Below are 24,645 nucleotides of genomic sequence, written 5' to 3' on the forward strand. Positions count from 1 at the left end.
TGTTAGCTTCCGTGTTCTTTAAAAGCTCTTGCATAGTGCGCGTGATAATCTATGGTGGTTTATAAATCTTTAATCATTTACAATGAATAGAAAAAGTTTGAAACCTTCGTAGCGAAAAGGCGCGCCCTCCAAACCCCATAACTTTTCTATTCTAAACATCCTCTTTGACGCATCCGTCCTCCGCAGCTTTCGCAAACACCGAAGACTCACATCTGGCTTTTTGAAACCCGATGGACTCCTGCACTCAGTGGCGTGCATTTCATACATGCTCAAAAGCACTGCATACCCAAATTATTTTGTATAAGTCATATTGGAGGTGAAAATTTCCATTTTATGCCATACTTGCTTTATGCATACCCTGGTTAAAAACCCTGTGCACGCCACTGCCTGCACCTCCTCGTTCCTTTCGACTTTCTTTCCCTATAATAACCAAATCAAATTAAAACTAGATATATAAAACGTTCCTAAAAAGACATCTAAAAACTTCTAAACATCTACTCGCTTCTAAAGTACGTGTGTTGAAAATGTTTTCCACTAAAATTTTTATCAAAAATAAGTCTATGAACCATGACTAGTAAACTCTGTACAGCTCAGGATTCCGTTGTTTTTAGCATACATGTTTTGTTTAGTTTAGTTGTAAAAAGGTAACAAACAAACAGGCAGACAGAGAGTTACTTTCGCATTTATAAAGTAAGTATAAGAAGGTATGGATAGATTAAGATAGCCAGTCCACAGTGTGATGATAAAGGTCTGTGTTCTGTGCTGTTCATGGCACATGCCAACACAATGCAAATATGTCAGACTGAAATGTCAAAACGAAAAATCTAAATACTTGTAAGACTATTTGTTTAAAGTAAATAATAAATAATACCTTATTTTAAATAATGGATATAAGAGCAGAAAAAATTGCAAAAGCCCGTCAAAAGGTAAAATCTAGATATCCTCGCATAACGTTTATCTTTTAGGAATAAATCATTTTCCTTTCTTGGGCTCCGGTATAAAATAATGTGTACTCAATTCAGAGCTACTGTATAAATACTTAGACATATTTTTTTAACCCATCCCAACTGTGAAACTCTCAAGGTGCGGGAATAAGTTGAAGTTACCTTCCTGGAATTTATGTTACAATGTTTACTAATAATATTGATATTCCATGTGGCAAAATCTATAGAAATCACTACGATTATATTGGGCTATAAGAGTCGTTAGGAGCCCCATAAGATTAATTGCTGTATAAGGTTATCTGTCTTCTCAGATTGTTTATTATAATTTGTCAACATATTTGTTGGATGTGCTTGAGTGCTCTGATTTTGAGTCCAACATGTGGGATTGCTGTTAGTTATTGTTTTCGTGTTGCCTGTTGAATTTTGTCTATTGTATGTCTTTAATGGTGAGAAATCGTCAAGCGAAAAGGCTGTGTACTTTTTCTCCTATATTTATTATAATTTGAGTATACTTTTTGGTTTCCATAATTTTTCTTGCTCAGATTTCTTTATACACCTGGTAAACTTTATAATTGGCTGAGTGAGTTCCAAGGCAAAGGATGCAAGTGGCTAGTGAGTTTTGTTATTTTTTGGACAGTCTGTGGTTTGATGTCCTTGTGCACATTTAATACATCTAAATGTCTGTATGTAATTGTTTTCTGTGTGCTCTTATTGTTGACATCTACAAGATTGAGGGATCTTGTTTGTTTTTATTGGATCTTCAAGCTTGGCTCTAGGTTCACTACGAACATATTCAGTGGCATCTTGTTTGTTTCTGGATTTTGCACAGATCACCCCCTGACTGTATTACCAGATTTTTCCATTGCCTCTCTGATGGCTTCTACTGGTTTCTGAGTGAACATGTGGCCAAAGAGCCTATTCTTACGCATTAAATCAATTACATTTCTATAAACTTTGGCAGTCTGTTCAGTGATTGTATTAATTAGGATACCCCCCGCTTGGTACAACAGGCTATGATTTTAGAGTGGATAAAGTTCATCTTGACCTGTAGGGAAAGTTGACAGGTTACTTGACTGCCGCCTGTGATTGCTGCTGCATTGCTGCTCTTTAACACCACTCACAAGTAGGGTGGGCCTAAAAAAAGGGTGGTAACTCCTTTGTATGCGAACAACCTTCGCCCCATAAATCTAAACTTGGATAATTATATAAAAACAAATTTCAGCTTAAAGACCACCAAGATAAAAAGATAATTGATGTCCGAAAAGAACAGTCCTCAAATAAATCATCTGTTACAAGTGAGGAAATACTAAATAATACAGTTTCTTCAAAAACAGACAGTTGGATAGTTTTCAATCCAGATAATGTGGAAATTAATAAGACAGAACCTCCGAAAGAAGCGAATGCTGAAATAAATTTTGAAAAAAAATCTGATGTCAACATAACTGAAATTTTGATCTCAACCAAAACTGACCTTGAATCACAAATTACCCATTTAACTGAGAAATTAACTCACCTGGAAGGACTCTACAGTACAGAAAGTAGTAATCATATGATTGCAAAACAAAAAATTAATGCTTTAGAACATGAATTGAGTGTCTTATCAAGTAAATATGAGAGTGTTGTACGAGATGTCTCAAATAAAGATGAAAGTTTATTAGAGCTAAAAAACCTTATTAGTACTATACGAGATGAGAATAATAACTTTGTAGAACAATTGGAATTCACAAAGTCTATGTTAACTACAAAGGAAATAGAAAACACCCAGCTTCATAATCAAATAAGATATTGCCAAAACCAACTTGATGTGTTTCAGCTTCAAATACAACAGTTGACAAACAACAGCACTGCACAAGTTGATCAAATGAGTTACACTTCTGGAGAGAAAGAATCTTCTTTTAATAAGATGTCTAATTTGGAGAAAACTATTGAAGCTTTACAAAAAGAAAGAGATCAAATTAATTGTCATTATGAACACTATTTAGGAGATTTAAACAAACAATATAAAGCAGAAGTGAAAAAAAATGAAAATCTTGCAATAGAAATTCAGAGCCTGTATAATAGAGAAAATAGTCTGATAGAACAGATTAGTGATATGGAAATACGTCTACAAAACTTTAAAATACAAGACAACACAGTGCATAAACAAGAAAATGATATGGAGATACAGAAACAATACCAAGATTGTCAAGTAAGTCAAAACAAAATTTATATAAACGGTTGACCATAAAATGAACATACTGTAGTCTTATCAATGTTTAGGTCAGGTGATGCCAATTGTTTTGGACTTAGTACATTTTTGGTTTGACCTTCTCTCATATAGCAAAAGAAGAGCAAATTAATTTATTTAGTGAAGAGAGTTTAAGTCAGAAAGTGACATAAGTTCCCTTTTAACAGAAAAATGTTTCCTATGGCATAGATCTAAAGCGCAATTCTATCAGAACCTCTTGATGCAAAACTGGATTTTTATCGAAATATGGATTTAAGTTTTTTTTGTAGGCATATCATGCAATTATTTATGTCAAAGATAAATCTAGTCATCAACTAGTCTAGACTAGTCTTTAACAGAGCCAAATCAGAGCCTCAGACCTAGTTTATTATTTTAATTGTATGATTTATTTATATCACTGTCAATAATGTCCTTTAGGTTCAACTTATGGAAATGAATTCTAAATACCAAGAACTTCAGAAGCAGTACATGGACAGTCTTGCAAAGATGGAAGAGTTAAACAAAGTGAAAGATATAGAGTGTAACCATGACAATATAAGCATTAACAAATTGAATGCTGACATAACAAGTGATAAAATTGCAGCACAAAGAGCAACAGAACAAAATAAAAAATTAAAATTGGATGTTGAAAACCTTGAACAAGTCATCATAAAAATGGTAGGTAATAATTTACACAAGCGTTGGAAATGTAAGGATGGGATAAGGGGGTACTATTTTGGCATGCCATTTACTTGTATGCATTGTACATCTAAAATTCTATAATATGTGTGTAGGATATCTCATAAATAGATAATCAATATTGCATCTGTAAATACTTCTGCCTATAAACCTTATATCATTCCAAGTTATGAAATCCTTGAGGGAATTGAGTTACGTAGTTTGAAGATTTTATACATTTTAAAGCAATTGTTACTTTAGATATTATTTTGTTGTGTGTTTATGTTGAAGAATATTTCTAAGTGGATTTGCTATAAGTTGTGTAATACAGATTTGTTGGCTCTATTATAAAATATTCACGCCAAAATTAAAATACCTCAATTCTTTTATCAAAGTCTAGTAAAAGGATGTATGGTTCAGTTTGAATGGGCATCAGTCAAGGCGCCATATAACTTATTCATTGTGACCCTACTCAGCCCACCAAGATCCACAAAAACTCTAAAGAAGTTGGAAAAAATAAATGTATAAATAGATTTCTTTCAATTTTTTGTTTCAATAAATTAATATTTTAAGTAACTTTCAGGGCAATGACAAATTAGAACTGACAGAATTATGGACACACGAAAAACAATTAAACAAAGGCTTGGCACTTAAATTAGCCGAAGTTGAAGAAAATGTAAAAAATATTCTGAAACAGTTGAAAGCTAAAGATGAAGAAATGATAAGATTACTAAACGAAAATCGGGACTTTGAAAAAAAGTATGAAAGTATGAAAGAAAGTATTGAAAAAAATAATCAGTCAATACAAAGTGAAGATTGCCATTATCATAGCACCAATGAAGATAAAATACCAGAAACAACATCTGATTTAACATCTTATAAGGAACCTAAAAAACCAATTACAAAATTAGATATTAACAGTGATAACACTATTCCAAAACAAGATGCTATGAGTAAACTTCAAGAACGTTTTCTTAATATAATGGACCAAGTTGCTAATCTTTCTGATGAAAAACACAGACTAGAACATATTATTCTGCAGTTGCAAACCGAAACTGACACTATTTGCGAATATGTAGCTCTTTATCAACAGCAACGTAGTTTGCTGAAAAAACGAGAAGAAGAACGAAGTAATCAACTAAAAATTTATCAAACGGAATGTAACAAATTGAAGCGACATTTAGAAGAACTTCGTGGTTTGCTGTTAAAGTTTGCTAGTGATCACGAAATGGAATCATTCTTCAAAGATGAACAAAGGCGTGATGATTTAACGAGAGTTAAAGAACTACTTGAAGAGTTACAAAATTGTTCTTTAATCAATCCAAACTTTAAAAATCTAGATTTAAACATTTTTTACCCTTGCAGCTGTTGCTCAGGTCAAATCATTGATATTTGATGTAAATTTCATTAATATGGTCGGGATTTGTAACAAAAAACGCAATGTTCAACAAATTTTCTAATTTTCTACCTACACAAATATTTCTTCACAAACCTCTACCTAACTATACCAAAACAATTTAAAATTGGTAAATTTAACACAAATACCAAAACATAAAATAGAGTTTGTGATGGGCTATTTTTGTTTCAAAATCCACATATACTTATCACAGCAGATGCAGCCAAGGGTATGTATGAAAATAAAAATATTGACAGACACTAAGACAGTGAAGTTACCGATTCCTGATGTTTGAAATTTGCAGTTTCAAAATCTTTAAGAAATTACATGGTTTCATAAGAACATAATATCTTGGTTTCGTAGTATGTCCCCTGTGTATTTAGCTTACAATTTTGAAGAGTGGTAATGGTGCTTTTCCTGTTATAAGTACATAAATGTAGCTAAATTGATAAATCCTAAAAAAACTGCTACCCTTTTCCACTTCAAACATTGAGAAAAAGGCAACACTACTTGTGGAGTTGTGAATTTATTTAGAGATTTGTATAAAACAGAAGTGGCATCAAAGTTCAAATAGGCACATGACGGCACTTTTTATGCGTTGATTATATACAAAATGTGTACATAGCAGTGAGTAGTGATGGCGATAACTACATTCGGAAACTTAAAATTGGTTACGAGGGTTCCAAACACGCCCCAGTCTAAGAAGAAGCCCACAACAAAGTTAGCCGGGTGTTCTTTTTGTTATCACGATCTCACATTGTCATTTAGTTCATCATTGTGATTATTCTCTTAAATAAGTAGAGATCGAACTGTCAAGGTTGACATTTAGTGGTTTTTAGTGAACCCCTGTTTTACAGCAAATTGTTCCATAGAAATAATATGTTTCCCTAATGAAAGTATTACTGAATATCTGATATTTATAAATGAACACTCATGAGATATTTTCTCGTGTCACACTGTACAGGTAATTTTTATTCACAAGCAACTCTTTATTGTATATAAGAATTCATTTAATTTATGAAATATATTATTATTATTATTATCATCACATTAAATCAGAAATCTGTTGTTAATACCTTTGTTCGTGAAGTGGTTCTTTTGACAGGGATAGGTCACAGTTACAACAGTGTAAGTGTATATTTAGTCATAATATATATATACTAATAATATCAATGGGAAACGTCCGTTTGTTTATTTTCTATCCATGTTTGGCTCAACTTCTGCAGAGATATTGATAAAATTCCGCAAAAACATAGCTTGCATCTTAGAGATGGACAAAGAATAGGTACATTTTATCTTATCTTTATAGCACACGAAGACGTTGGCAAAATTTACTTAAAAATGAATCCCAATTGAGTCACGTAACTGTAAACTTGTTGATATACATGATTGGCTAAAAAATAAATAGATAAACTTTAACATTTAATTTTGAAGCCATTTAGGTCTGTAAAAGTCTTAAAGGTGATTGTATTGATGAAAACCATGGGGAAACATACATTTTTGATAAATCTACAAGAGATGTAGTAATAAAACTTCGCGAGCAGAATTGCCCGTGAAGTTTAAGAAGATAACCGACCTACAATGTTCAAAAACTATAGTTTAACACGCTGAGAAGCATTTTGCCACGTATCAATCTAATAAAAAATGAATAAAATAATAAATATCCTACAACAATACTCACATCGCCATCTAGCCCCAAGGTTAACGTATTTATATCATATTTATATTTATACTCTTTATTTGCACACAAATAAAAATACAAAAAAAGAATAAAAAAAAACACAGACAGAAGAAGTATACAAAAGGCGGCCTTATCTCTTCCAGGCAACCTTTGGATAAGGAAAACAAAAGGATAACATACTGCAGGTTGTGCATATTAAAAAAAAATACATACTAATAACTACATACTAATACTTAAACTAGATTACACAAATAAAATAATACATAATAAATTAAATATTAAAAAATAAAAAATAATAATAAACTAATATATACTATAACATATCATAAATACATTAACAACAGTAAATACTATTACAAGTCGTCTTCAATGCAAACTATAGTGGTTTTTGACAGCTTTCTTAAAAATACAAAGTGTCTTAGACTGCCTTATGTCTAAACGTAGCTTGTGTTATGGGTACTAAGATAGCTTAAGAATATTTTTATGAATATAATACACATAAATAGTTAAAATATAGGTACAGATAAACACCCAGAAACTGAAAAACATTCATGTTCATCACACAAACATTTTCCAGTTTCACGGGAATCGCACCCACGGCCTTGGACTCAACCTAAACAGATACATTTTTCTTGTCGAGATGATCGAAATAACTTTCGTTTGGCAAAACACAATCCTTTTAAAGTGTCTAATGTGAGCTGAGAAAACAATATTTTGGTGAAAACAACCCTTCAGCAAACTCGGCACGCACTATTCGAAGGCGTTTGGTAGAAAAAGAAGTTTTTCTACTAGGTACCTATATTGAAACGATGTTATAGGCAAGCCCGACTTGCATATGCAAGAAGGTATGAAAACTGGACAGGCAGACACTGGAAAATTTTTATTTTGTCTGACGAGAAATAGATAAACAGGGTATGTTCTAACGGAAAACTGTATGTACGACGTAGGTACTCCGAATAAAGCATACCACCCCTAAGTACACAAAAGTGACATTAAAGCACGGTGGGGGAAATGCGAAAATTTAGGGGTGCTTTTCTGGACATTGTGTTAATCTGATAGAAGTAAATATGGATTAATATCAATACAAATATGTCCTAGATTCTTCTTGCAATGTTACTTTATGCTGAAGGCTTGCCGGTTCCGGTTATTTTGACATTCTAGCACGGCAATTAATCAAAGCATAGGTAGGCCTACTTACTGCACGCAACGTTAAGGAATTTCTCACGTCGCAATCAGTTTCTGTCTTAGATTGGCAAGCTAGCAGCCCAGATCTAAATCCAATCCAGCATTTTTGATGTGAAGTCAAGAAAAAGGATTCAAATCAGCAGTGTGGCAATTTAAGAGTCTTGTGGAACACTATTTCTCTTGCGAAATGTCTAAAATTGATAGAGTCAATGCCTTGCCGGTGTAAGTAAAGCTGTAATTAAAGCCGTGGGCATGCTACTACCTAGTACCTATTAATGTGATTTATTTATTCTAAGTTTCATATAAAACAACTGTCAAGCAGCTTATTAAATCGTTCTTATAATTATTTTTCCAGTTGCATTACTATTTGAATTTGGTAGGTACTATAGAGATGTATACAATTTGTAAAAAAATAGTTAAGGAAGTTATTCTATATTCCTAATCCCGCTATCTTAAAATTGTTCTTATTTATATGGCCACAACTGTGTATGCCCTTGATCATAGAGCGATTTATTTAAATAAGAATTAATACTGCGATACTAATGTTACCTAGTTTTGCTTCTATCGGCAGTCTTATCAAATTTTAGAACACTAAAGCTGCTATTGCGACTTAAAGATGATATATAGATACATTGATTTACTATGTTACTAGGTAGATATATTCCCACGCGGACTTTTTGTAGGTAATAATGAGAACTTTAATCATGTAGTACATAATTTGTATGTATCATCAATAGTTTTCTCTGTGCACGCCAAGTTATGAATTCTATAGGCAAACTTTTGCTACTTGTTTTGATCTGCATTTTTTTGAAAATAATTTATAGCCTATGTTACTCCGTGATAGTTAAGATTTCTTCTGGATCTTCTTCTGGTGAAGAAATGGTTAAAATCGGCCCAGTACTTACAAAAATCACACAAACAAAAAACCTTTCGCCTTTATAATATTAGTATAGTAAGATAATGAAAGTGTTTTTATTCATGTGAGTACTGCAAAGTCTGCAGTACAACTACTGAAACTATTGGAGCAATCGTTTACATTAAGAAGAACGTCGATGGAATAAATTTGCATAGATCAAAAAAATCGTTAAGTCTCATTGCACAATTATTTCACTTATACTAAATAAAACGACATTTGTATGACTAAAAAACATTTATTTGGAAGATTCAATTTCTATTTATTTAACTACTAGACAACACGATAATATTCTGAGCAATGAAAAATCACCAATATCACAGGCGTCACTAGACAAGCGCTCGACCTAATCTATACGTTTACGTGACCATAACTCTACCAGTAAGTAGTTACTGGTAGAGTTATGGTCACGTAAAAAGAAATCTGACAATCTCACTGCCCGGGGGGTGAGCTTATTATTTTATTATAATAAATGCTTATGAGTTAAATAAACAATAATTTACCCTCATAATCGCACTCATTCGCATGCACTGTCTAATCTCTAGATACTACGCAGGTCAATCGTCGGAGTGACCTATTCTTCCGATGTGTTTTTATCACTTGAATGATTTCAAATGAAAACTTAAGATTTTTCATATTCATCATCATATCAAACCAACCGGCCCATTACAGAGCACGCGTCTCCTCCCACAGTGAGAAGCGGTTAAGGCCGTAGTCCACCAAGCTGGCCCAGAGCTGATTGGTGGACTTCACTCACCATTGAGAACATTATGTAGAACTCTTAGGTATGCAGGTTTTCTCACAATGTTTCCCTTTACCGTTGAAGCAATTGATATTTTAATTACTTAAAACAAACATAACTTAGAAAAGTTCCAGGTGCGTGCTGGGAGCCGAACTTTGCCCCCCTGAAAGTGAAGTCGAGCTCCTTTCCAATGCGCTATCACAGCTATTATTCATATTGTTTGACATAAATAACCCGGTAGGTAGGTACACCAACTGCGCCAAAACTCGAAGGCCCTTCATTATATTCACGATCGTCGCAAAGAAAACCACCTTTTTCCATCGATTTGTTACGGAACTTTTACTAATTTGGAACAAAAAATTTAATTTAAGAACTTCCTTCAAGTTATTTGAGGACCTTGCGAATGACATTTTCATACAAAATCATCTTGTTTTTTTCTTTTCTTGGATTATTTTAAACACACACGCTAGATTATACTTGTTTCGCCTGTGCAAACCTAGCCGAAAGGCTCGAGTTGAGAGCGGGTATACATGTAACGACAAACCTTCATATGCCCTCAGTCACCATTATGTTACCGACAGCCGAGGTCGACGCAATAAAACGTACAAAAGTGAAGAAAATAGAAAATGAGACTATATCTCAAACGCCATATACAACAATTCTTCTAAAATAGCATTTCGTTTGAGAGACGACATTATTACGCGGGGATATACGACGCGCCAACTTCGCCCTATCTCCTCTGCATTTGGTGGATGACTGAGCCGGCGCCTGCCCGCCTGCCACACACGTTCAAAAAAGCTACCTGCGCAAGCAATACCGAGCGGTCGAAATATATATCTTAATATATATAAATCTCCTGTCACGATGTTTGTCCGCGATGGACTCCTAAACTACTTAATCGATTTAAAATTAAATTGGCTCACCGTGAGCGGTCTGATCCAACTTAAGAGATAGAATAGCTTAAATCTTTAATTATAGTCACAATTTTATTTTATTGCAAATTTTTTGTCTATAATTAATTGGCAGTCACATGTTATATATATACTCATTTAAAGCTTAGCGATACTGAATACTTTAAAAACAAAATCAAACGCAGACGAAGTCGCGGGCAACAGCTAGTATATATATATAATATATTTCTTTACTTTAATTTTGCTTGCGCAGGCATGAATTAATGTGTCATACACACGTTCAGTTATGCTTGCACAGTTCAATCAGCAAGGCAACCATCGGTTAGATCTACTTTGTAGTCCAAATAGTTTGAAGACATTCGGGTAGATATCAGTTATATTGGATACGACTGCCGCGGACTAGATCAATTAATTCGTGATGAGGGTTTGAGTTTAATTGATTGAATGACGGTAGCTGACGGAATGAGTTAACAAGCGCAACGCCAGAAACTGAATACAATACGCGCTGAACAATGCCCCAAATAAAAGAAAAAAAATCTGGAAAAATAAGATTTTCTTTGTATATAGTAGATACATATGAACATACTAGGTCAGTTTTCAAAGTAAATTACCATGCCTATTCCTATCATTTCAATTCAGTTCCTCCAGTCCATCCAGTCGGTAAAAGAATGCGTTTCTGTTTTCTGTCCGTTGGTCATAAATAATACATTTACTAAGCATTTGACATAACCTTGTAACAGCGGAGTTTGAATGAAATAAAAAATAGTTTTTTTTATTTATTTATCGTTGATTTTTCAAAACTATAAGAAAGTTGATAGAGTTTTAATATCAATCATTAGTAATCATTAGTAGGGCAAATAAACAATTAAATTATATCGTCCATTCGATTACGACCTGTCAGCAACGGCTAACTATATAGCTAACCACTTAAAAAATTGATTTTAACATTCTTGTTTTATTTATTTGAAGTGAAAACTTTTTGAGACGCGATGTGCGATATTATGTAGAGGAAAAACTTACAGGTTTGCGTTACCAATATGCGATATGCTAATGTCACAAGTTATCCACACACAAACTGGCAACATGAAGGCCTGTGTACATAGGCACAGTGAAAAAATTTTTATGGTTTTACTATGAGGAAAATTACTATAAAATATAGAGGGACGCATCGCCACATATTACTTTTACAGGTATAGGTACAACTCATTGATAAATAGAATTTAACCATCTCAAAATTCATTTTTTTTTTCTCTATAGGGCTCATTTGGGGCATTGTTTTAAACATTTTAACACAACAAAAATTATTTTCAACGATTTTATTTGCATTCCAGACTGCAAATCATATACTTCCTGGTTTATACTTTAAATATCTTAATATTTACAATGGAACTATTTTTAAATATTCTAGTTTTAGGCGATCGGATGGGAAAATCGGATATATTAAGAGAAAATATTTAATTGAAGTGTAAACCACAAGTTCAACAAAAATGTATTTGTTCCAACTTTTCCAACTTTCTTCGTAAAGTATAAATGACCCGTATTATGGCTGTATGGCGCCTACTTTTTCAAAATTCACACTGCGTAAAATGACTACACTAACCTATAGACGCCGACCATCCTAGTTACGACTGTCTTTTTATCTTAAACCCGCAGACAATATTACGAGCTAACTAGTTTATAGCTAAAAATAAATAATATTTGGTTTGCTTAAACTACAATACGAGACCAAGATGCAGTTAAATTGCAGTGATGATAAGTTGCAGTTATGACATAGCTATATTAAAATTATTATATACGCAAAAAATCAATTGAATAATTGAACCTATGTATTTTGTAGTAAGATTATGTTACCCTTGTTTAGCTCAATTGCCAAACCTTTGTACATAGTTAGATTGATTGCATACAAGAAATAACGTACTTTTAAATCTGATAACTTAAAAAAAAAATAACGGTACAGTTTAAATACAATATACGCGGACACAGCTAATGTGCCTATAAAGTAGTTGATGAGTACAGTCGCCATAGAAGGAGGTGTTGACCTAATTGACAGAATCATGTGTATCTTACTTAATACGATACGATGGCCTGTGTGGCTGTTTTATAATAATTTGGATCTCACGATAGCCAAAACATTGTTACTTTACAAACGGGTTCTACACACATTATAAAAGGTCGCTCATCATCAGCAGATTTTCGTCTGATGGTTACTATGACCATTTGCAAAATGGGTATAAAACTAGGGTTTTATCATTTAAGCCAAGAAGTGCAAAGGATTTGCTCGAAATGTGCCTCCAAAAGCAGTCGGGCAAGACCAGATTGGAGACGCTACAATTGTTGGTCAGAAAATAATTTATGTGTCTAAATTTTTTTGCATTCACTTATAATGTATGTTTTACACACATAAGAATAATGTGCCCACATGAAAACAAAGAAATGCTTCAGAAACTTCATTATGTGCTGCCGTACTGTCAGTCAACAACATTTATGTGAGTTTCTTTCAAAATAATGAAATATATAGAAATCCAGTAATATGTGCCTATTTTATTATTTTGTATCAATAAAGCACACTAGCATCATAATGTACTAATTTTGATTTTACATACCTGTTTTTGATTTTACATACCTGTTTTTGATTTTACATACCTGTTTTTGATTTTACATACCTGATTTTGATTTCCACAATCTATTTCTGAAGGTTCTGAGAGAAGCCTTAAAGTTTTACTTACAACTTACTTTTATTTAAATACATGAAACTGTAGCAATTGAAACAAAAGTGGAGATACGATCTTTTGATCTACAATATTTACTTTAGGTCTGAAAAAAGTACTATACTTTTCCACAGAGAAAGAACACTGTAAAAAAGATAGCACTATCATCAGACTTGTTAGTTTAGCTTAGTTTACAGAATTGGCACCATTGTGACAAGGATCCTCTTCTTTTAGACCTGTCAATTTAGTTTAGAATTTTTTGGTGCAACAGAATTGACACCAATTTTACTTACTCCGTATGTCACCAGCTGTTGGGTTAAGTATTTAAGTTCCCAAAAGTTCTGATATACAATAGATTGATCTCATTTCTATGTTATTTATTTTGGTTGCTTAACAATAACCTCAGTCTCGTATTGCATTTATATTAACGTAAGTAGATATATAATATGTAAACACACAGGAATAAGAAAGGTATAGCTTCTGCCAACGTTCATTGTCGTTATCTGTAAAAAAAAAGTTACAATTAAGTTTACCGAGTGATTAAAAGGACACAAAGGACGAAAGAATATTATTGAACTTAAAATCGACTTCATTATACCGTTCTTCATTAGCCGACCTTTCGATTCAGACCAGGTCGATTGCTATGCAGGTTGGGAATGTATAAAGACGTAATTTTTAAGCCGAGAAGTATACACGAATTAAGACTTTTTTTTACGTAAAATGTCACAAGCTTATGCTGAGCGTCTTTTATTTGGAATCTATAGACGTATCACGCTGAGTAAAACTTGCTTGTTAAATTATTTGAGGCTAACAATATTTTAATTTTGAGTCAGGTTTGCAAACGGAAATAATTTTCACTTGTTTTTGGTGTACATATTTTTGTAGTTAACACTAGCAGTAAGCTATAATCCTCAAGAAGCAGATAATCATGATTATGAGGAGTACTGCCTTTATAGTTTCACTATCACAATAATTTATGTAAAAAATTGGCTTACCTATTAGAAAACGCTTATTTCTCTTTTTTTGGACTATCAGCAGCTATTTCCTTGTTTGGCTGAAAAATTATTCATCGATTAGACCTTTAGAAGAGTGAATCTAACATTTTATCACAAATCTAGAAGCAAAAAGAATTTAAATGAAATTTGGATTTTAGTGGAAAAGTCATTACATAAAAGTTTATCAGTGGCAAGAGATGTAACCTAACGTAGAAATGGAAAGAATTTTTTATCTCAAGCAAGAATATTATGCACACTTGTTTAAAATCAAGAAAATAAAGTAGAATCTTTTGTCAAAGTGATCTTCACAGAATTAAATTTCAAAATTTACACTTATAGATTTTGGATCTCGCCATGCAAGATTTAGCCCACAAGAATTAAGACCAAAACGAAAACATGTGCACGACTAATGTTGAAGTATCAAAAACCACGCCACTTTAGTAGTGCTTCTCAATTATTGCACAGACAACACTGATTGCTGTATTATTGCACAAAGGCACAGCACCCATCATATATACGTAAGAATTCATGTTTATCACACAAAATATACAGTGTTTTTACACTGTGAAATTTAAAAGGTGCTCTCAATTGAAGTGCGACAAACATTGCATAACTATTCCAACGTTATAATACGTTTGTGGAGGATAAAATTTATCAAAAAGCTGCTACAACTTATTGAGAACGTTGCAAAAAAGTTAACACTACATATATATAAAATGATCATAATATTGAAAGTTAAACACTTGTAAAATACCTCAAAATATTGATGATAAAGCACAACTCCATAAACACAGCCTATCGAGACTAGAATTTGTATGACAAGCCACACAATCACATTACACACTTGTGCTTGCCCAAATAGTTCCTTGCCATTCTTGACACACAACATGGATTCTGTCACCATAATGACTCCATATACCCAACACTGAGTTCCTACCCTCTTGCATCTTGGATCCGTAACATAGGTATAATACTGTCTGAAATAATAAATAGCATATTATTTTCAGTAACACAATTTAAATCATTTTAATAACTCATATGAAAAATTTATCAACAAAATATCTTAATTCAAAGTAGTTTACTTATACTTTGAATTAAGATATTTTTGTTGCTTTGAAAATAACTTAATAATAATAGATTTATAAAATTATTGCCTTGTAAATAATAGGAATAAATTTGTATGTCTATAAAAGACATACAAATTTATATTCCTGTTATATAAATATGTATATATGTATATATATAAAGATATCTTTTTATCCTCACCTTACTGAAGGAGCAACAATAACACCAATTAAGCATAATCTGGCAATAACTAATGGATGAGAAGGTGGCATTTCAAATATATGTTTCAAAAAGAATGTGTTCAGTTCGGAAATTTGCCAAAATACCACAAGTTGTCCGAGTGCAAAAAATCTCATATAAGTACATGTGGGATCAAGCCATCGTACGGGTGTCCAATGAACTGGTGTAAATTGCAGTATTGCTCTTTTAATCTTCCCTGTTGTTGAAGAGATGTCCCTAAAAAATTTTTACTGTAATATTATTTTATACTTTATAATGAACATAATATACTAAAACACAAATTGGTGGAATACAACACATTTTGAGCCAGGGACACATTGCTAACATGCCACACTATACCATGGGACTCAATAGCTCAACATACCATGTGGTGTTGCATTGGCTAGAGTTGGGTTGTGACATGCAGATGTGCCTGTGGCCTTCATCAGTATACTTACTACACATATACTAAAGTCTCTTACCTTATGCTAACCCATTTGTATTCTCTCATTTCCAAAGCTTTACAAATTTTTAAACCAACCCATATCCCCAAACCATTACAAACTAGGACATCTAATATAACAGAATCCCACCAGCATTCCAAAAAATTTGGAAGCAAATGAGCGAATGCTATTTCTGTTATTTCCCACATAATAGAAATGGCCCAGAGCAAGCCTGTATGTCGAAACAGTATAGCTTTAAACATCCAGCCGAAAAAATGGCCCCATGCAAATACATCCACATGTGACCAAATCCTGGGTAAACTGATATCAGAGCAATTAACTGCATATTCCTGAAAGATTTTAATTATGTTATATTTCTTTTATAATGAAAAATAAGTCTTTTGACTTTTAATACAAACTGTCAAACTGATATAGATTTGATGGCTATTTTGGGAAAAACTTTTTTTTTTAAATGGCCAGGCTCCATACTAAAAAATTCCTACTCCCAAGATCATACTCATGTCTCAATAGGGTATAAACACTTTTGAAACGTCAAGTCTGTCTGTGTGTAGTGACTCTACCACCAGTTTGGAAGGTAGATTCTACCGAGAAGAAGCCGGCAGAAACTCAGCAGTTGCTCTTTTCCAATATCAACAATTTACATTTTACATTTTAAAATTCATTTTTCTATATTGTGAGACATGAAAGCAAAGCCGGATGCTTCCAAGCACCTTTTCATTAACAAATTCATCAATTGTATAATAACCTCGCTGTAATAAATGTGTTTTAACACATTCTTTAAACTTATGCATATTAAAAATAAACTTGTGTTTCAAATATTATGAAAATAATTTAGAATATTATTTCATTACATAAAATGCTTCGTAGTCATTCTAATTTTAGTTTCTTGGACATTTGTGTGAAAGTGGCACACTTAGAGCGGCAAAATAGTCAATCAATTGAAGACAAAATAGTTGAAAAAAGCATCATGCTTTTTTGCGGTGGTGGTAAGTGGTGGTAATAGATAGGATGTAAAGTCCTTCAAGTTTATTACCCCTTTTCATCTTCACAATCATTATCAACCCATTACATGCCCACTACCTGGACACAGGTCTCCTCTCAGAATGAGAAGGGTTTAGACTGTAGTCAACCACTCTGGCCAAGTGCAGATTTGAACTACAAATGCCTTTGAGAATGTTATGGAAATCTCTCAGGCATGCAGGTTTCCTGACTGTCTTTTCCTTCACTGTTAAATCATATGATATTATAAGTCCTGCAGATGAACATGCATTGTCATAAGTGTTATTTTATACTTTAATTTAATGAGCAAAATATGCCATTCAACCCACTTATATAGGGAAATAAATTTGAGGCCTTAGAGCTTTTAAATATATGAATGAAATCAAACCTTTGATTAAAGATGCCTTACCTTGTCCATATCAATATGGAAATTGCGTAAATTAGGGTCTATCCAATACATTATCTCATATACTGTAGAGTGACTTTGGAATAGAAGAAAGAGGAGAGCCAGTAAGTAAAGCACTGACATGCCAAAAACAATTCTCCAAATAGCAGGGTGGGGTCTAGTAAATGGTCCATTAGGAAATGTAAGTACTGATATTATGAGAAAGAAGAAAATTACGCAGCATATACCAGCCCATAAGTTATCTTGCGTACTAGTTTCATCCCTGTAAAATTCAAAGACGAAATAAGTACTCATAAGGATTTACATTAAGCCCATGTTCGAAACAACGCATAAAAAATATATATAAATTATAACCTGACAAACGCTGTATAGATTACTGCAGCAATTGATACTGCTAGCAAGGTTATGGTATGTGGTTTGTAAAAAAACTCCAATGATATATCATCAACCGGACGCTCATTTATGTAGCTGAAAGCGTCCTTAGACTCGTCGGTTACCGCTGAATTCCCTGGTTCCATTGTATTTACATTTAAATAGCGACAATTCTTAAAACCTTTTCACTTTGAAAATCAGTGCCACTACCAGTTTTAACAATATTCATCTCGTAATATGATACATATTGAAAATAAGTACGATACTGAAAATTATATGATTCAACAATAACACTTCTGTTAGTTTTAAATAATCGTGCAAGGTTATTTAAATTTTTTTGATGAAGTAGAAATCATTTTAGATTTTTTTCAGCGCAAGCCATAGACCATTCACATAAATTCTAATTTCTACTTGATTCTACTCCACTCCACAGTCTACTTATACTCTATGAATAGACCAACAACTATGGATATCTTTTTCTATATAATTATTAAACAGGATTGTTTCTGGGCTTAACCTAATATTTATATCCTCTGAGTTGAACACAGTGGTGTTGTAACTGCTAAAGTTCATAAATCTCTAAACGTGCTGAAACGTGCTTTAGCTAGGAACGATTTATAATACATGGAATTGGGAATGATATAAAACCTTGTGATGTTATAAATGTTATTATTTAGATCTTTAGCCTTTATAAATATTGATTACTTAATAATGGACATAATAAATTGCTCCAAATTTACAAATATTGTGAAAATTAAAGATCAAATCTAAAAATCACAAAAAAAGTTCCTTATAACTTTATTAATTAGAAAATCAAAGGTTGCCATTTGCCATTAACTTAGATTTACAACCGGAATGAAAACGACGTTTCTATCATTGACTCAATGGTTCACTTTTCATTTACAGCACTAAGGATTCATTCAATATGTATAATATGTCAAAATCTAATTAGGTTAAGTTTTTTTTTTTTTTATTTTCCGATATTTACCAGTTTTTATAAAGCATTATAGCAAATAATTAAACTTTTGATAAATATAAATTCAATAGACATATTAGCCAGATATCAAATAAAGTATAAAAACCGTAGGTCAACTCTGCTGGTTTTGCTGGTTGGCTAGTCTCAAAAAATCTAAACTGAATCTAAAAACCTTTTGTCTAATATTAAATTACTAACTGTGCTACTGAAGTACTTTAGATTCCGTGCCAGCTGAAACAAGTGTTACAGTTATTTAATAAAGTGGGCAAATAATTACACTTTTGATAAATATAAATCCAATATACATATTAGCCAGATATTATTTTATTACATTCATAAGGATTTTTACAAATACGCTAATAATTTTTATTTAGTTGATAAAAGTTTAAAAAAAAAACAATTGTAAATATACTTGATAACCAAACAAAGTTGAGTTGGTGGGTATTATGATATAATACGACTGCATTATCGATACACTTAAAACAGTCAGATTAACGTCGAACTGAACCGAGGTCCGAGTCCTTGACGGAAGCACCCTCGGGCCGACGCTAACTTCCCCCGATGTCTTCGAGCCCTGGGGCTCTGACGAACTGATCTGAAGGTCATTTCCTTCTCATTGTGTTCCATATGAAAAGGATAGCACGATATTTAGTCTCATTGTTTCTAGATTTAGTCCTGTCAATGGTGCCAATTCTGTTTTCTTTTTCTTTCGAGAATTGCTAAGTGTGGATGTTTTTTACTCGACCACGCAAAAAACAGCAAAAAGGGTTTGGATGAAATTTGGCATGCATGTAGCCATTGACATGGAAAAGAGCGTAGGTTACCTTTTATCCCGATTCTTTAAGTAGTTCCCAAGGGAATATTGAAAACTGTTTACGAGCTAAGCCGCGGGAAGACTGCTTTGGAATCTGTGCTATGAAAAGCATATGTTATTTTTATACCGATCTCTTAAATAGTTCCCGTGGTAAGATTAAAAATTGTTAACAAGCGAAGCTGTAGACCAAATTCTGACGAGGCAGAAGCTAGTATATAATATGTCAGTTATTACTTATTGTTCTGAAAAACTAAAATTAATATTCGGGGTGTTAACACCAAGGACGATCAATAAATCCATTATTTATAGTCTGTACTAACTATGGTTAGGAAATAAACTAATTAGATCTGTGGAGGTTGAAATTAAACAAAACTGAAATTAAAAATATCGAAATTTACTGTTTTATATTGTACAAGTTCAGTGAATTTACTATTGTGCACGTTTCTATATTTAAAGCCGTATAAATGATGAAACTAGTGGATCAAGTTGTTAGAAGTTTTAAGGTAGCTAAGGTTTTCCGGGAAAATACTGACAAAATAAATAGTATAGATTTTTCACCCTCCGGCGAGACACTCATATCTTGTAGTGAAGATGATCAAATCGTTATTTACGACTGTGAAAAAGGTACACAAATGATAACTGTGAACAGTAAAAAGTATGGTGTTGATCTTATACATTTTACACATGCGAAAAATACAGCTATTCACAGCTCTACAAAAGTTGATGATACTATAAGATATTTATCCTTACATGACAACAAATATATAAGATATTTTCCTGGACATACCAAGAAAGTAGTTACATTATGCTTATCACCTGTGGAGGACACATTTTTATCAGGTTCCCTTGACAAAACTCTCAGATTGTGGGATTTGCGATCACCAAACTGCCAAGGCTTGATGCATTTGTCTGGACGTCCAGTTGCAGCTTATGATCCGGAAGGATTAATTTTTGCAGCTGGTGTTAATTCTGAAAGTATTAAGTTATATGACTTAAGATCATTTGATAAAGGTCCATTTGTTACATTTAAACTAAATCAAGAAAAGGAATGCGATTGGACTGGCCTAAAGTTTTCACGTGATGGTAAAACAATGTTAATAAGCACAAATGGATCTATAATACGACTTGTTGATGCTTATCATGGCACTCCACTTCAAACTTTTACCGGGCACCTCAATAACAAAGGAATTCCTATTGAAGCATCATTTAGTCCCGATTCACAGTACATCTTTAGTGGCTCAACAGATGGAAGAGTACATGTTTGGAACGCAGATACTGGATATAAAGTTTGCGTTCTTAATGGGGATCATCCAGCTCCAATTCAGTGTGTGCAGTTTAATCCCAAGTACATGTTGTTAGCATCTGCATGTACTAATATGGCCTTTTGGCTACCAACTGTAGATGATGTCTAAGTATTGTATTTGAAGATTTAATATAATTATTAAGTATAATCAATGTTATTTTTTGCCTGTATTCATAAATCATAACTATTTGAAAATCTTTCAACAAAACTGGACTGTCCTACTATGTATTATGTATATCAAGGTTTTTGTTATTCATCTAGCAGTGACCCATTGCTGAATGCTGGGCATGGTCTACTCTCATAGAAGATAGGGAAAGAACTTAGAGCCACTGTTTTACTAACTATGAATGATACAAATATAACCAGATGTCAATGACCAAGGTGCCAGGGTAAACTTGGTCAACAACAAGAATAGTTAAAAGAAACTTGGTGTCTTATCTTATCAACTCAGTGTATAGATTGCAAAATAATGATGTGTTTAAATCCTTTTTGACCAACTGACAGTCATCACTCACCACCCTTTGTCTATCATTACTTACAAAGACTAAAAGTTTTACTTTTATTTATTTATATTCTTTATTTTTACACCACTCAGAAAAACTAGACAAAAAAAAAGAACAAACACATGAAGAATGAAGCAGGATACAAAAGGCGGCGTAGTAGCGGCTAAGTAGCGATCTCTGCCAGGCAACCTTAGGATTAGGAAAACTAAAAGAAAACAAACTACTACTTTGTGTATTTAGAAATTTTTGGCAAGTGACCAATGATATTGGGTTAAAATTGTTATCCTTTGCCAAAGGGACTGTGTTGAATTTGTATATGCTATGTCTTACCACATAATATGAAATCAAATCATGTCAAGTTTCGTTGGAATTCATTCAGTAGTTTCTGTGAGATCCGCAGCCTAGATACAGATGGGACTCAAATTAAATTCTTGTAGAAACTGTTACGAATCCTAGGGGGTGAAAAAAGGGGCCAAACAAACATATATAAGTTTTAATGTTATAGTGAGAATATACTGACCTGAGAAGAGACAGTAGTCAGTCCTCCTGAGTAGAGATAATTGATAAGTATTGCTCAAACAGATACAGGATGTTTAATGATTTACTCAGGTTTTGCTGCAGGCTTTGCAGACCAATGGTACATGCATCACCTAAAAGTTAAATGTTCAGTACTACTAATTTAGATTCCCTAAAATTAAAGATGCAGACCATAATGGGGTTTTATTAGATCCCTATTTTGAAGTTACCCTTGCTATATAAAGAGGCTACTTGCAGACACGTCAATAGAAACGACAAAATTCTGCACATTGTCTATAATATTGCCTATTCAAATCCTGTCGGTTCAAAATTATAAATATTTTCATATTTACATATTTAAATAGCATTTTAAATTTTTATAAATTTGATATTTCCTCGAAGTGTAGTTCAAAATACTTTAGTAAAAATTAAAAAAAAATTATTGATAATAATGTTGACTGGGCAGCAGCCAAACGTTCGCGGCTAGCAATATATTAGTGATGACCTGATAAAAATTATCATATTCGCATTATATATCTACAGTATTTTAGGAACATTCCTATTCCCTTTTTATTGTGCATGGCACACATTATAAACAATGACCACAGAAATAACTATTTTTGACCTGGAATTTAGCACTATAAATTATTGCTCTGTGGTAGCAACTATGAGTTGTTCAATGCAAAGTTGTACAGCATATACCCACAAAAATGCAACTTGGCTCCGTGTCTGGTCTTGGCCTAAAGCTTTCACAGTGGTACCCCGCAGGCGCAGAACTCAATCGCAATGAAGGGAAACAAAATGGACGGAGTGTAGTGACTACGTTTAAATGATCTAAATATTGTCAGACCTTTGAAAATCACTCGCTTTGAATCTCAACAGTATTTAAAATTGAAATATTACAGTTTTTGTTATTCGATTAAGTAGAACATTATCGCTAATTACTCGTTTTTTTAATATCGTGCAGTTCTTTGAAAATATGGTATCCATTTTGTGATCAATCGTATTGTGTGGCGCTTACAGTAAGTATAATCTAAAAGAATTTAAATATTATTTGTCCATTTATAATTTCCATGTATATTGTACCTAATTATAAGCCCACTTAAAGAAGTTTACATACAATTACATCTATCATTTTATGTCAGTTTCCTGTGTTATAACCACACTAGAGCGTTTGTAATGCGACAGTTTTATGAGCAGGTAATTTTAAGTCGGTATCCGCAACATATAATAATAGCCGTATAGTTACCCTGCGAGTCATTTTGAATGCTTGCTTGAACTAATATTACCTAATTTAGAAAAGCTTTGCCCAAAGCTAGGACACAGCAAAATGCTATATAACTGAACGGGAGAAGTTGTAACGCTCTATGTACTATATAATCATAAGCGTATAGCTTTTCCCCTTAGTTGTGTATGCTATCGCCTTCTGGAAGACATCATCAAGAAGATTGAAGAAGCACTGGAATCGAGAAAAGCGCTATTTTCAGTTTAGTCTGAAATAAGTATAGAATGGTAAAAATTACAAAATTATATTCCTAAATGATAAATCATTGTTTTGAATTTTAAAACTATGTAAACAAACTCCTTGTATTACATTTCATACTATAATTTAACAGCAATATTTATTCAAGTCAACAAATCAAAAAGACTTAAAGTAGTATTTATTTCATACTCAGACAAATAATCAATTAATGAATACTAAATATAGAAAGAATCAATCAATTAATTTTCATGTTATTTTCTTTGTGCAACCTTATGCATCAAAATAATTATGTTTTAAATTATATTGCAACTCAAACAGTTCTTTCTGCTTTGTGTTATTTTAATATTTTCAGTCTACTGCCTCAATTTAGTTTAAATTCAAGAGTTAAAATAAAAAATATTAGATTGATAATAATAATTGTTGGGATTTAACTTGTTTGGAGTTTTAGCATAAAATGTATTAAAATAACTCTTATTTAACATTCCAAAAATGTATGTGTGTGTATGTATGTGAATCACAACATATTATCTATACCATATGTCATATTATTTAACATGTCTTGAAATAAAAAAATCAAAACTAATTTAATCACTAATGTAAACTGTTAAAATAATAAAATATATATGGCTTATAATGTAAAACTCTATATAATAAAGAGTGTTTATAACTTAATAAAAAATAGTAGACAAAGAGCATATAGACCATCACTAAGAATGTTCGGGTTGTGGTTGTGGAATGCTTGACAGTTGGCAACATAAATGTTTATACTATCAAAGTAGTTTAGTGTGGTATTGACATAAATGATCATTAAAAAGTTGACCTAGTTAAAGAAGTAGAAAACTAATATAATTTTATTTTATTCTTGATATTGCAAAATTAATGAATAGTGTTTAATCACTAAAGGGATGTAAATAACTTAGTATAGAGACTGGGGCCCACCAACTGTTAGCTATTTTTGTTTCCATCCAAAATAGCAGCAACACATTAAGCCTGTAGAAAATAATACCAGTCATTACTATAGAATATAACATGATATCTATAGTATCAGTTCACTGAGATATACTATCTAAGTTTCATTTGTGCTCTTTATTGAATAAACTTAAAACTAACATAAACATTCTTTTATACATAGATGTTTAGTTATGGTAATAAAAAGAGGTCTTATT

General features: G+C 32.6%; 4 protein-coding genes across 8 annotated transcripts in view; 3 read left to right on the plus strand and 1 right to left on the minus strand.

Moving 5' to 3' along the window:
* The first annotated feature begins 884 nt into the window (after window positions 1–884).
* LOC120637133 (golgin subfamily A member 2) lies at window positions 885–6,408 on the plus strand. The gene is made up of 4 exons (XM_039908793.1): window positions 885–926; window positions 2,167–3,132; window positions 3,589–3,828; window positions 4,412–6,408. Exons 1-4 carry the CDS (start codon window positions 885–887, stop codon window positions 5,222–5,224), a joined length of 2,061 nt encoding a protein of 686 aa, XP_039764727.1. The 3' UTR covers window positions 5,225–6,408.
* A 4,436-nt stretch (window positions 6,409–10,844) lies between these two features.
* Window positions 10,845–18,279, minus strand: LOC120636623 (phosphatidylserine synthase). 2 transcript variants are annotated; one of them, XR_005659384.1, is made up of 8 exons: window positions 17,867–18,279; window positions 17,516–17,774; window positions 16,126–16,436; window positions 15,626–15,880; window positions 15,114–15,336; window positions 14,360–14,418; window positions 13,320–13,867; window positions 10,845–13,259 (listed from the first exon to the last, which is right to left on the minus strand). XR_005659384.1 is itself a non-coding variant. In XM_039908186.1 (7 exons), the coding sequence occupies exons 1-6, from the start codon at window positions 18,028–18,030 to the stop codon at window positions 14,374–14,376; spliced, it is 1,257 nt and encodes a 418-aa protein (XP_039764120.1). In that variant the 5' UTR covers window positions 18,031–18,279; the 3' UTR covers window positions 10,845–13,867; window positions 14,360–14,373. The 2 variants fall into 2 exon arrangements, 1 of the variants encoding a protein (XP_039764120.1); XM_039908186.1 differs by having other exon boundaries at window positions 10,845–13,867.
* A 1,727-nt stretch (window positions 18,280–20,006) lies between these two features.
* Window positions 20,007–21,125, plus strand: LOC120637404 (WD repeat-containing protein 82). Its single transcript, XM_039909233.1, has one exon. It carries the CDS (start codon window positions 20,139–20,141, stop codon window positions 21,084–21,086), a length of 948 nt encoding a protein of 315 aa, XP_039765167.1. The 5' UTR covers window positions 20,007–20,138; the 3' UTR covers window positions 21,087–21,125.
* A 1,623-nt stretch (window positions 21,126–22,748) lies between these two features.
* LOC120636344 (chromodomain-helicase-DNA-binding protein 7) overlaps window positions 22,749–24,645 on the plus strand; it is a 29,289-nt gene continuing 27,392 nt past the window's right edge. For all 4 annotated transcript variants that reach the window (XM_039907780.1, XM_039907799.1, XM_039907790.1 and 1 more), the window contains exon 1: window positions 22,749–23,018. The gene's annotated coding sequence lies outside the window, so the exon portion shown is untranslated. The remainder of the gene's footprint in view (window positions 23,019–24,645) is intronic.

The sequence above is a fragment of the Pararge aegeria genome, chromosome 3 (genome assembly GCF_905163445.1).
Source record: "Pararge aegeria chromosome 3, ilParAegt1.1, whole genome shotgun sequence".
In the NCBI taxonomy this organism is placed as follows: domain Eukaryota; kingdom Metazoa; phylum Arthropoda; class Insecta; order Lepidoptera; family Nymphalidae; genus Pararge; species Pararge aegeria.

Coding starts and splice junctions, on each gene's coding strand:
- LOC120637133 (XM_039908793.1), top strand. CDS start 885: ATGGATATAAGAGCAGAAAAAATTGCAAAAGCCCGTCAAAAG. Junction 927..2,166: donor TTGCAAAAGCCCGTCAAAAG/GTAAAATCTAGA, acceptor AACAAATTTCAG/CTTAAAGACCACCAAGATAA. Junction 3,829..4,411: donor AACAAGTCATCATAAAAATG/GTAGGTAATAAT, acceptor AGTAACTTTCAG/GGCAATGACAAATTAGAACT.
- LOC120636623 (XM_039908186.1), bottom strand. CDS start 18,030: ATGGAACCAGGGAATTCAGCGGTAACCGACGAGTCTAAGGACGCTTTC. Junction 16,437..17,515: donor TCCATATTGATATGGACAAG/GTAAGGCATCTT, acceptor AAAATCTTTCAG/GAATATGCAGTTAATTGCTC. Junction 14,419..15,113: donor TTTATCATCAATATTTTGAG/GTATTTTACAAG, acceptor ATAATTTTTCAG/CCAAACAAGGAAATAGCTGC.
- LOC120637404 (XM_039909233.1), top strand. CDS start 20,139: ATGATGAAACTAGTGGATCAAGTTGTTAGAAGTTTTAAGGTAGCTAAG.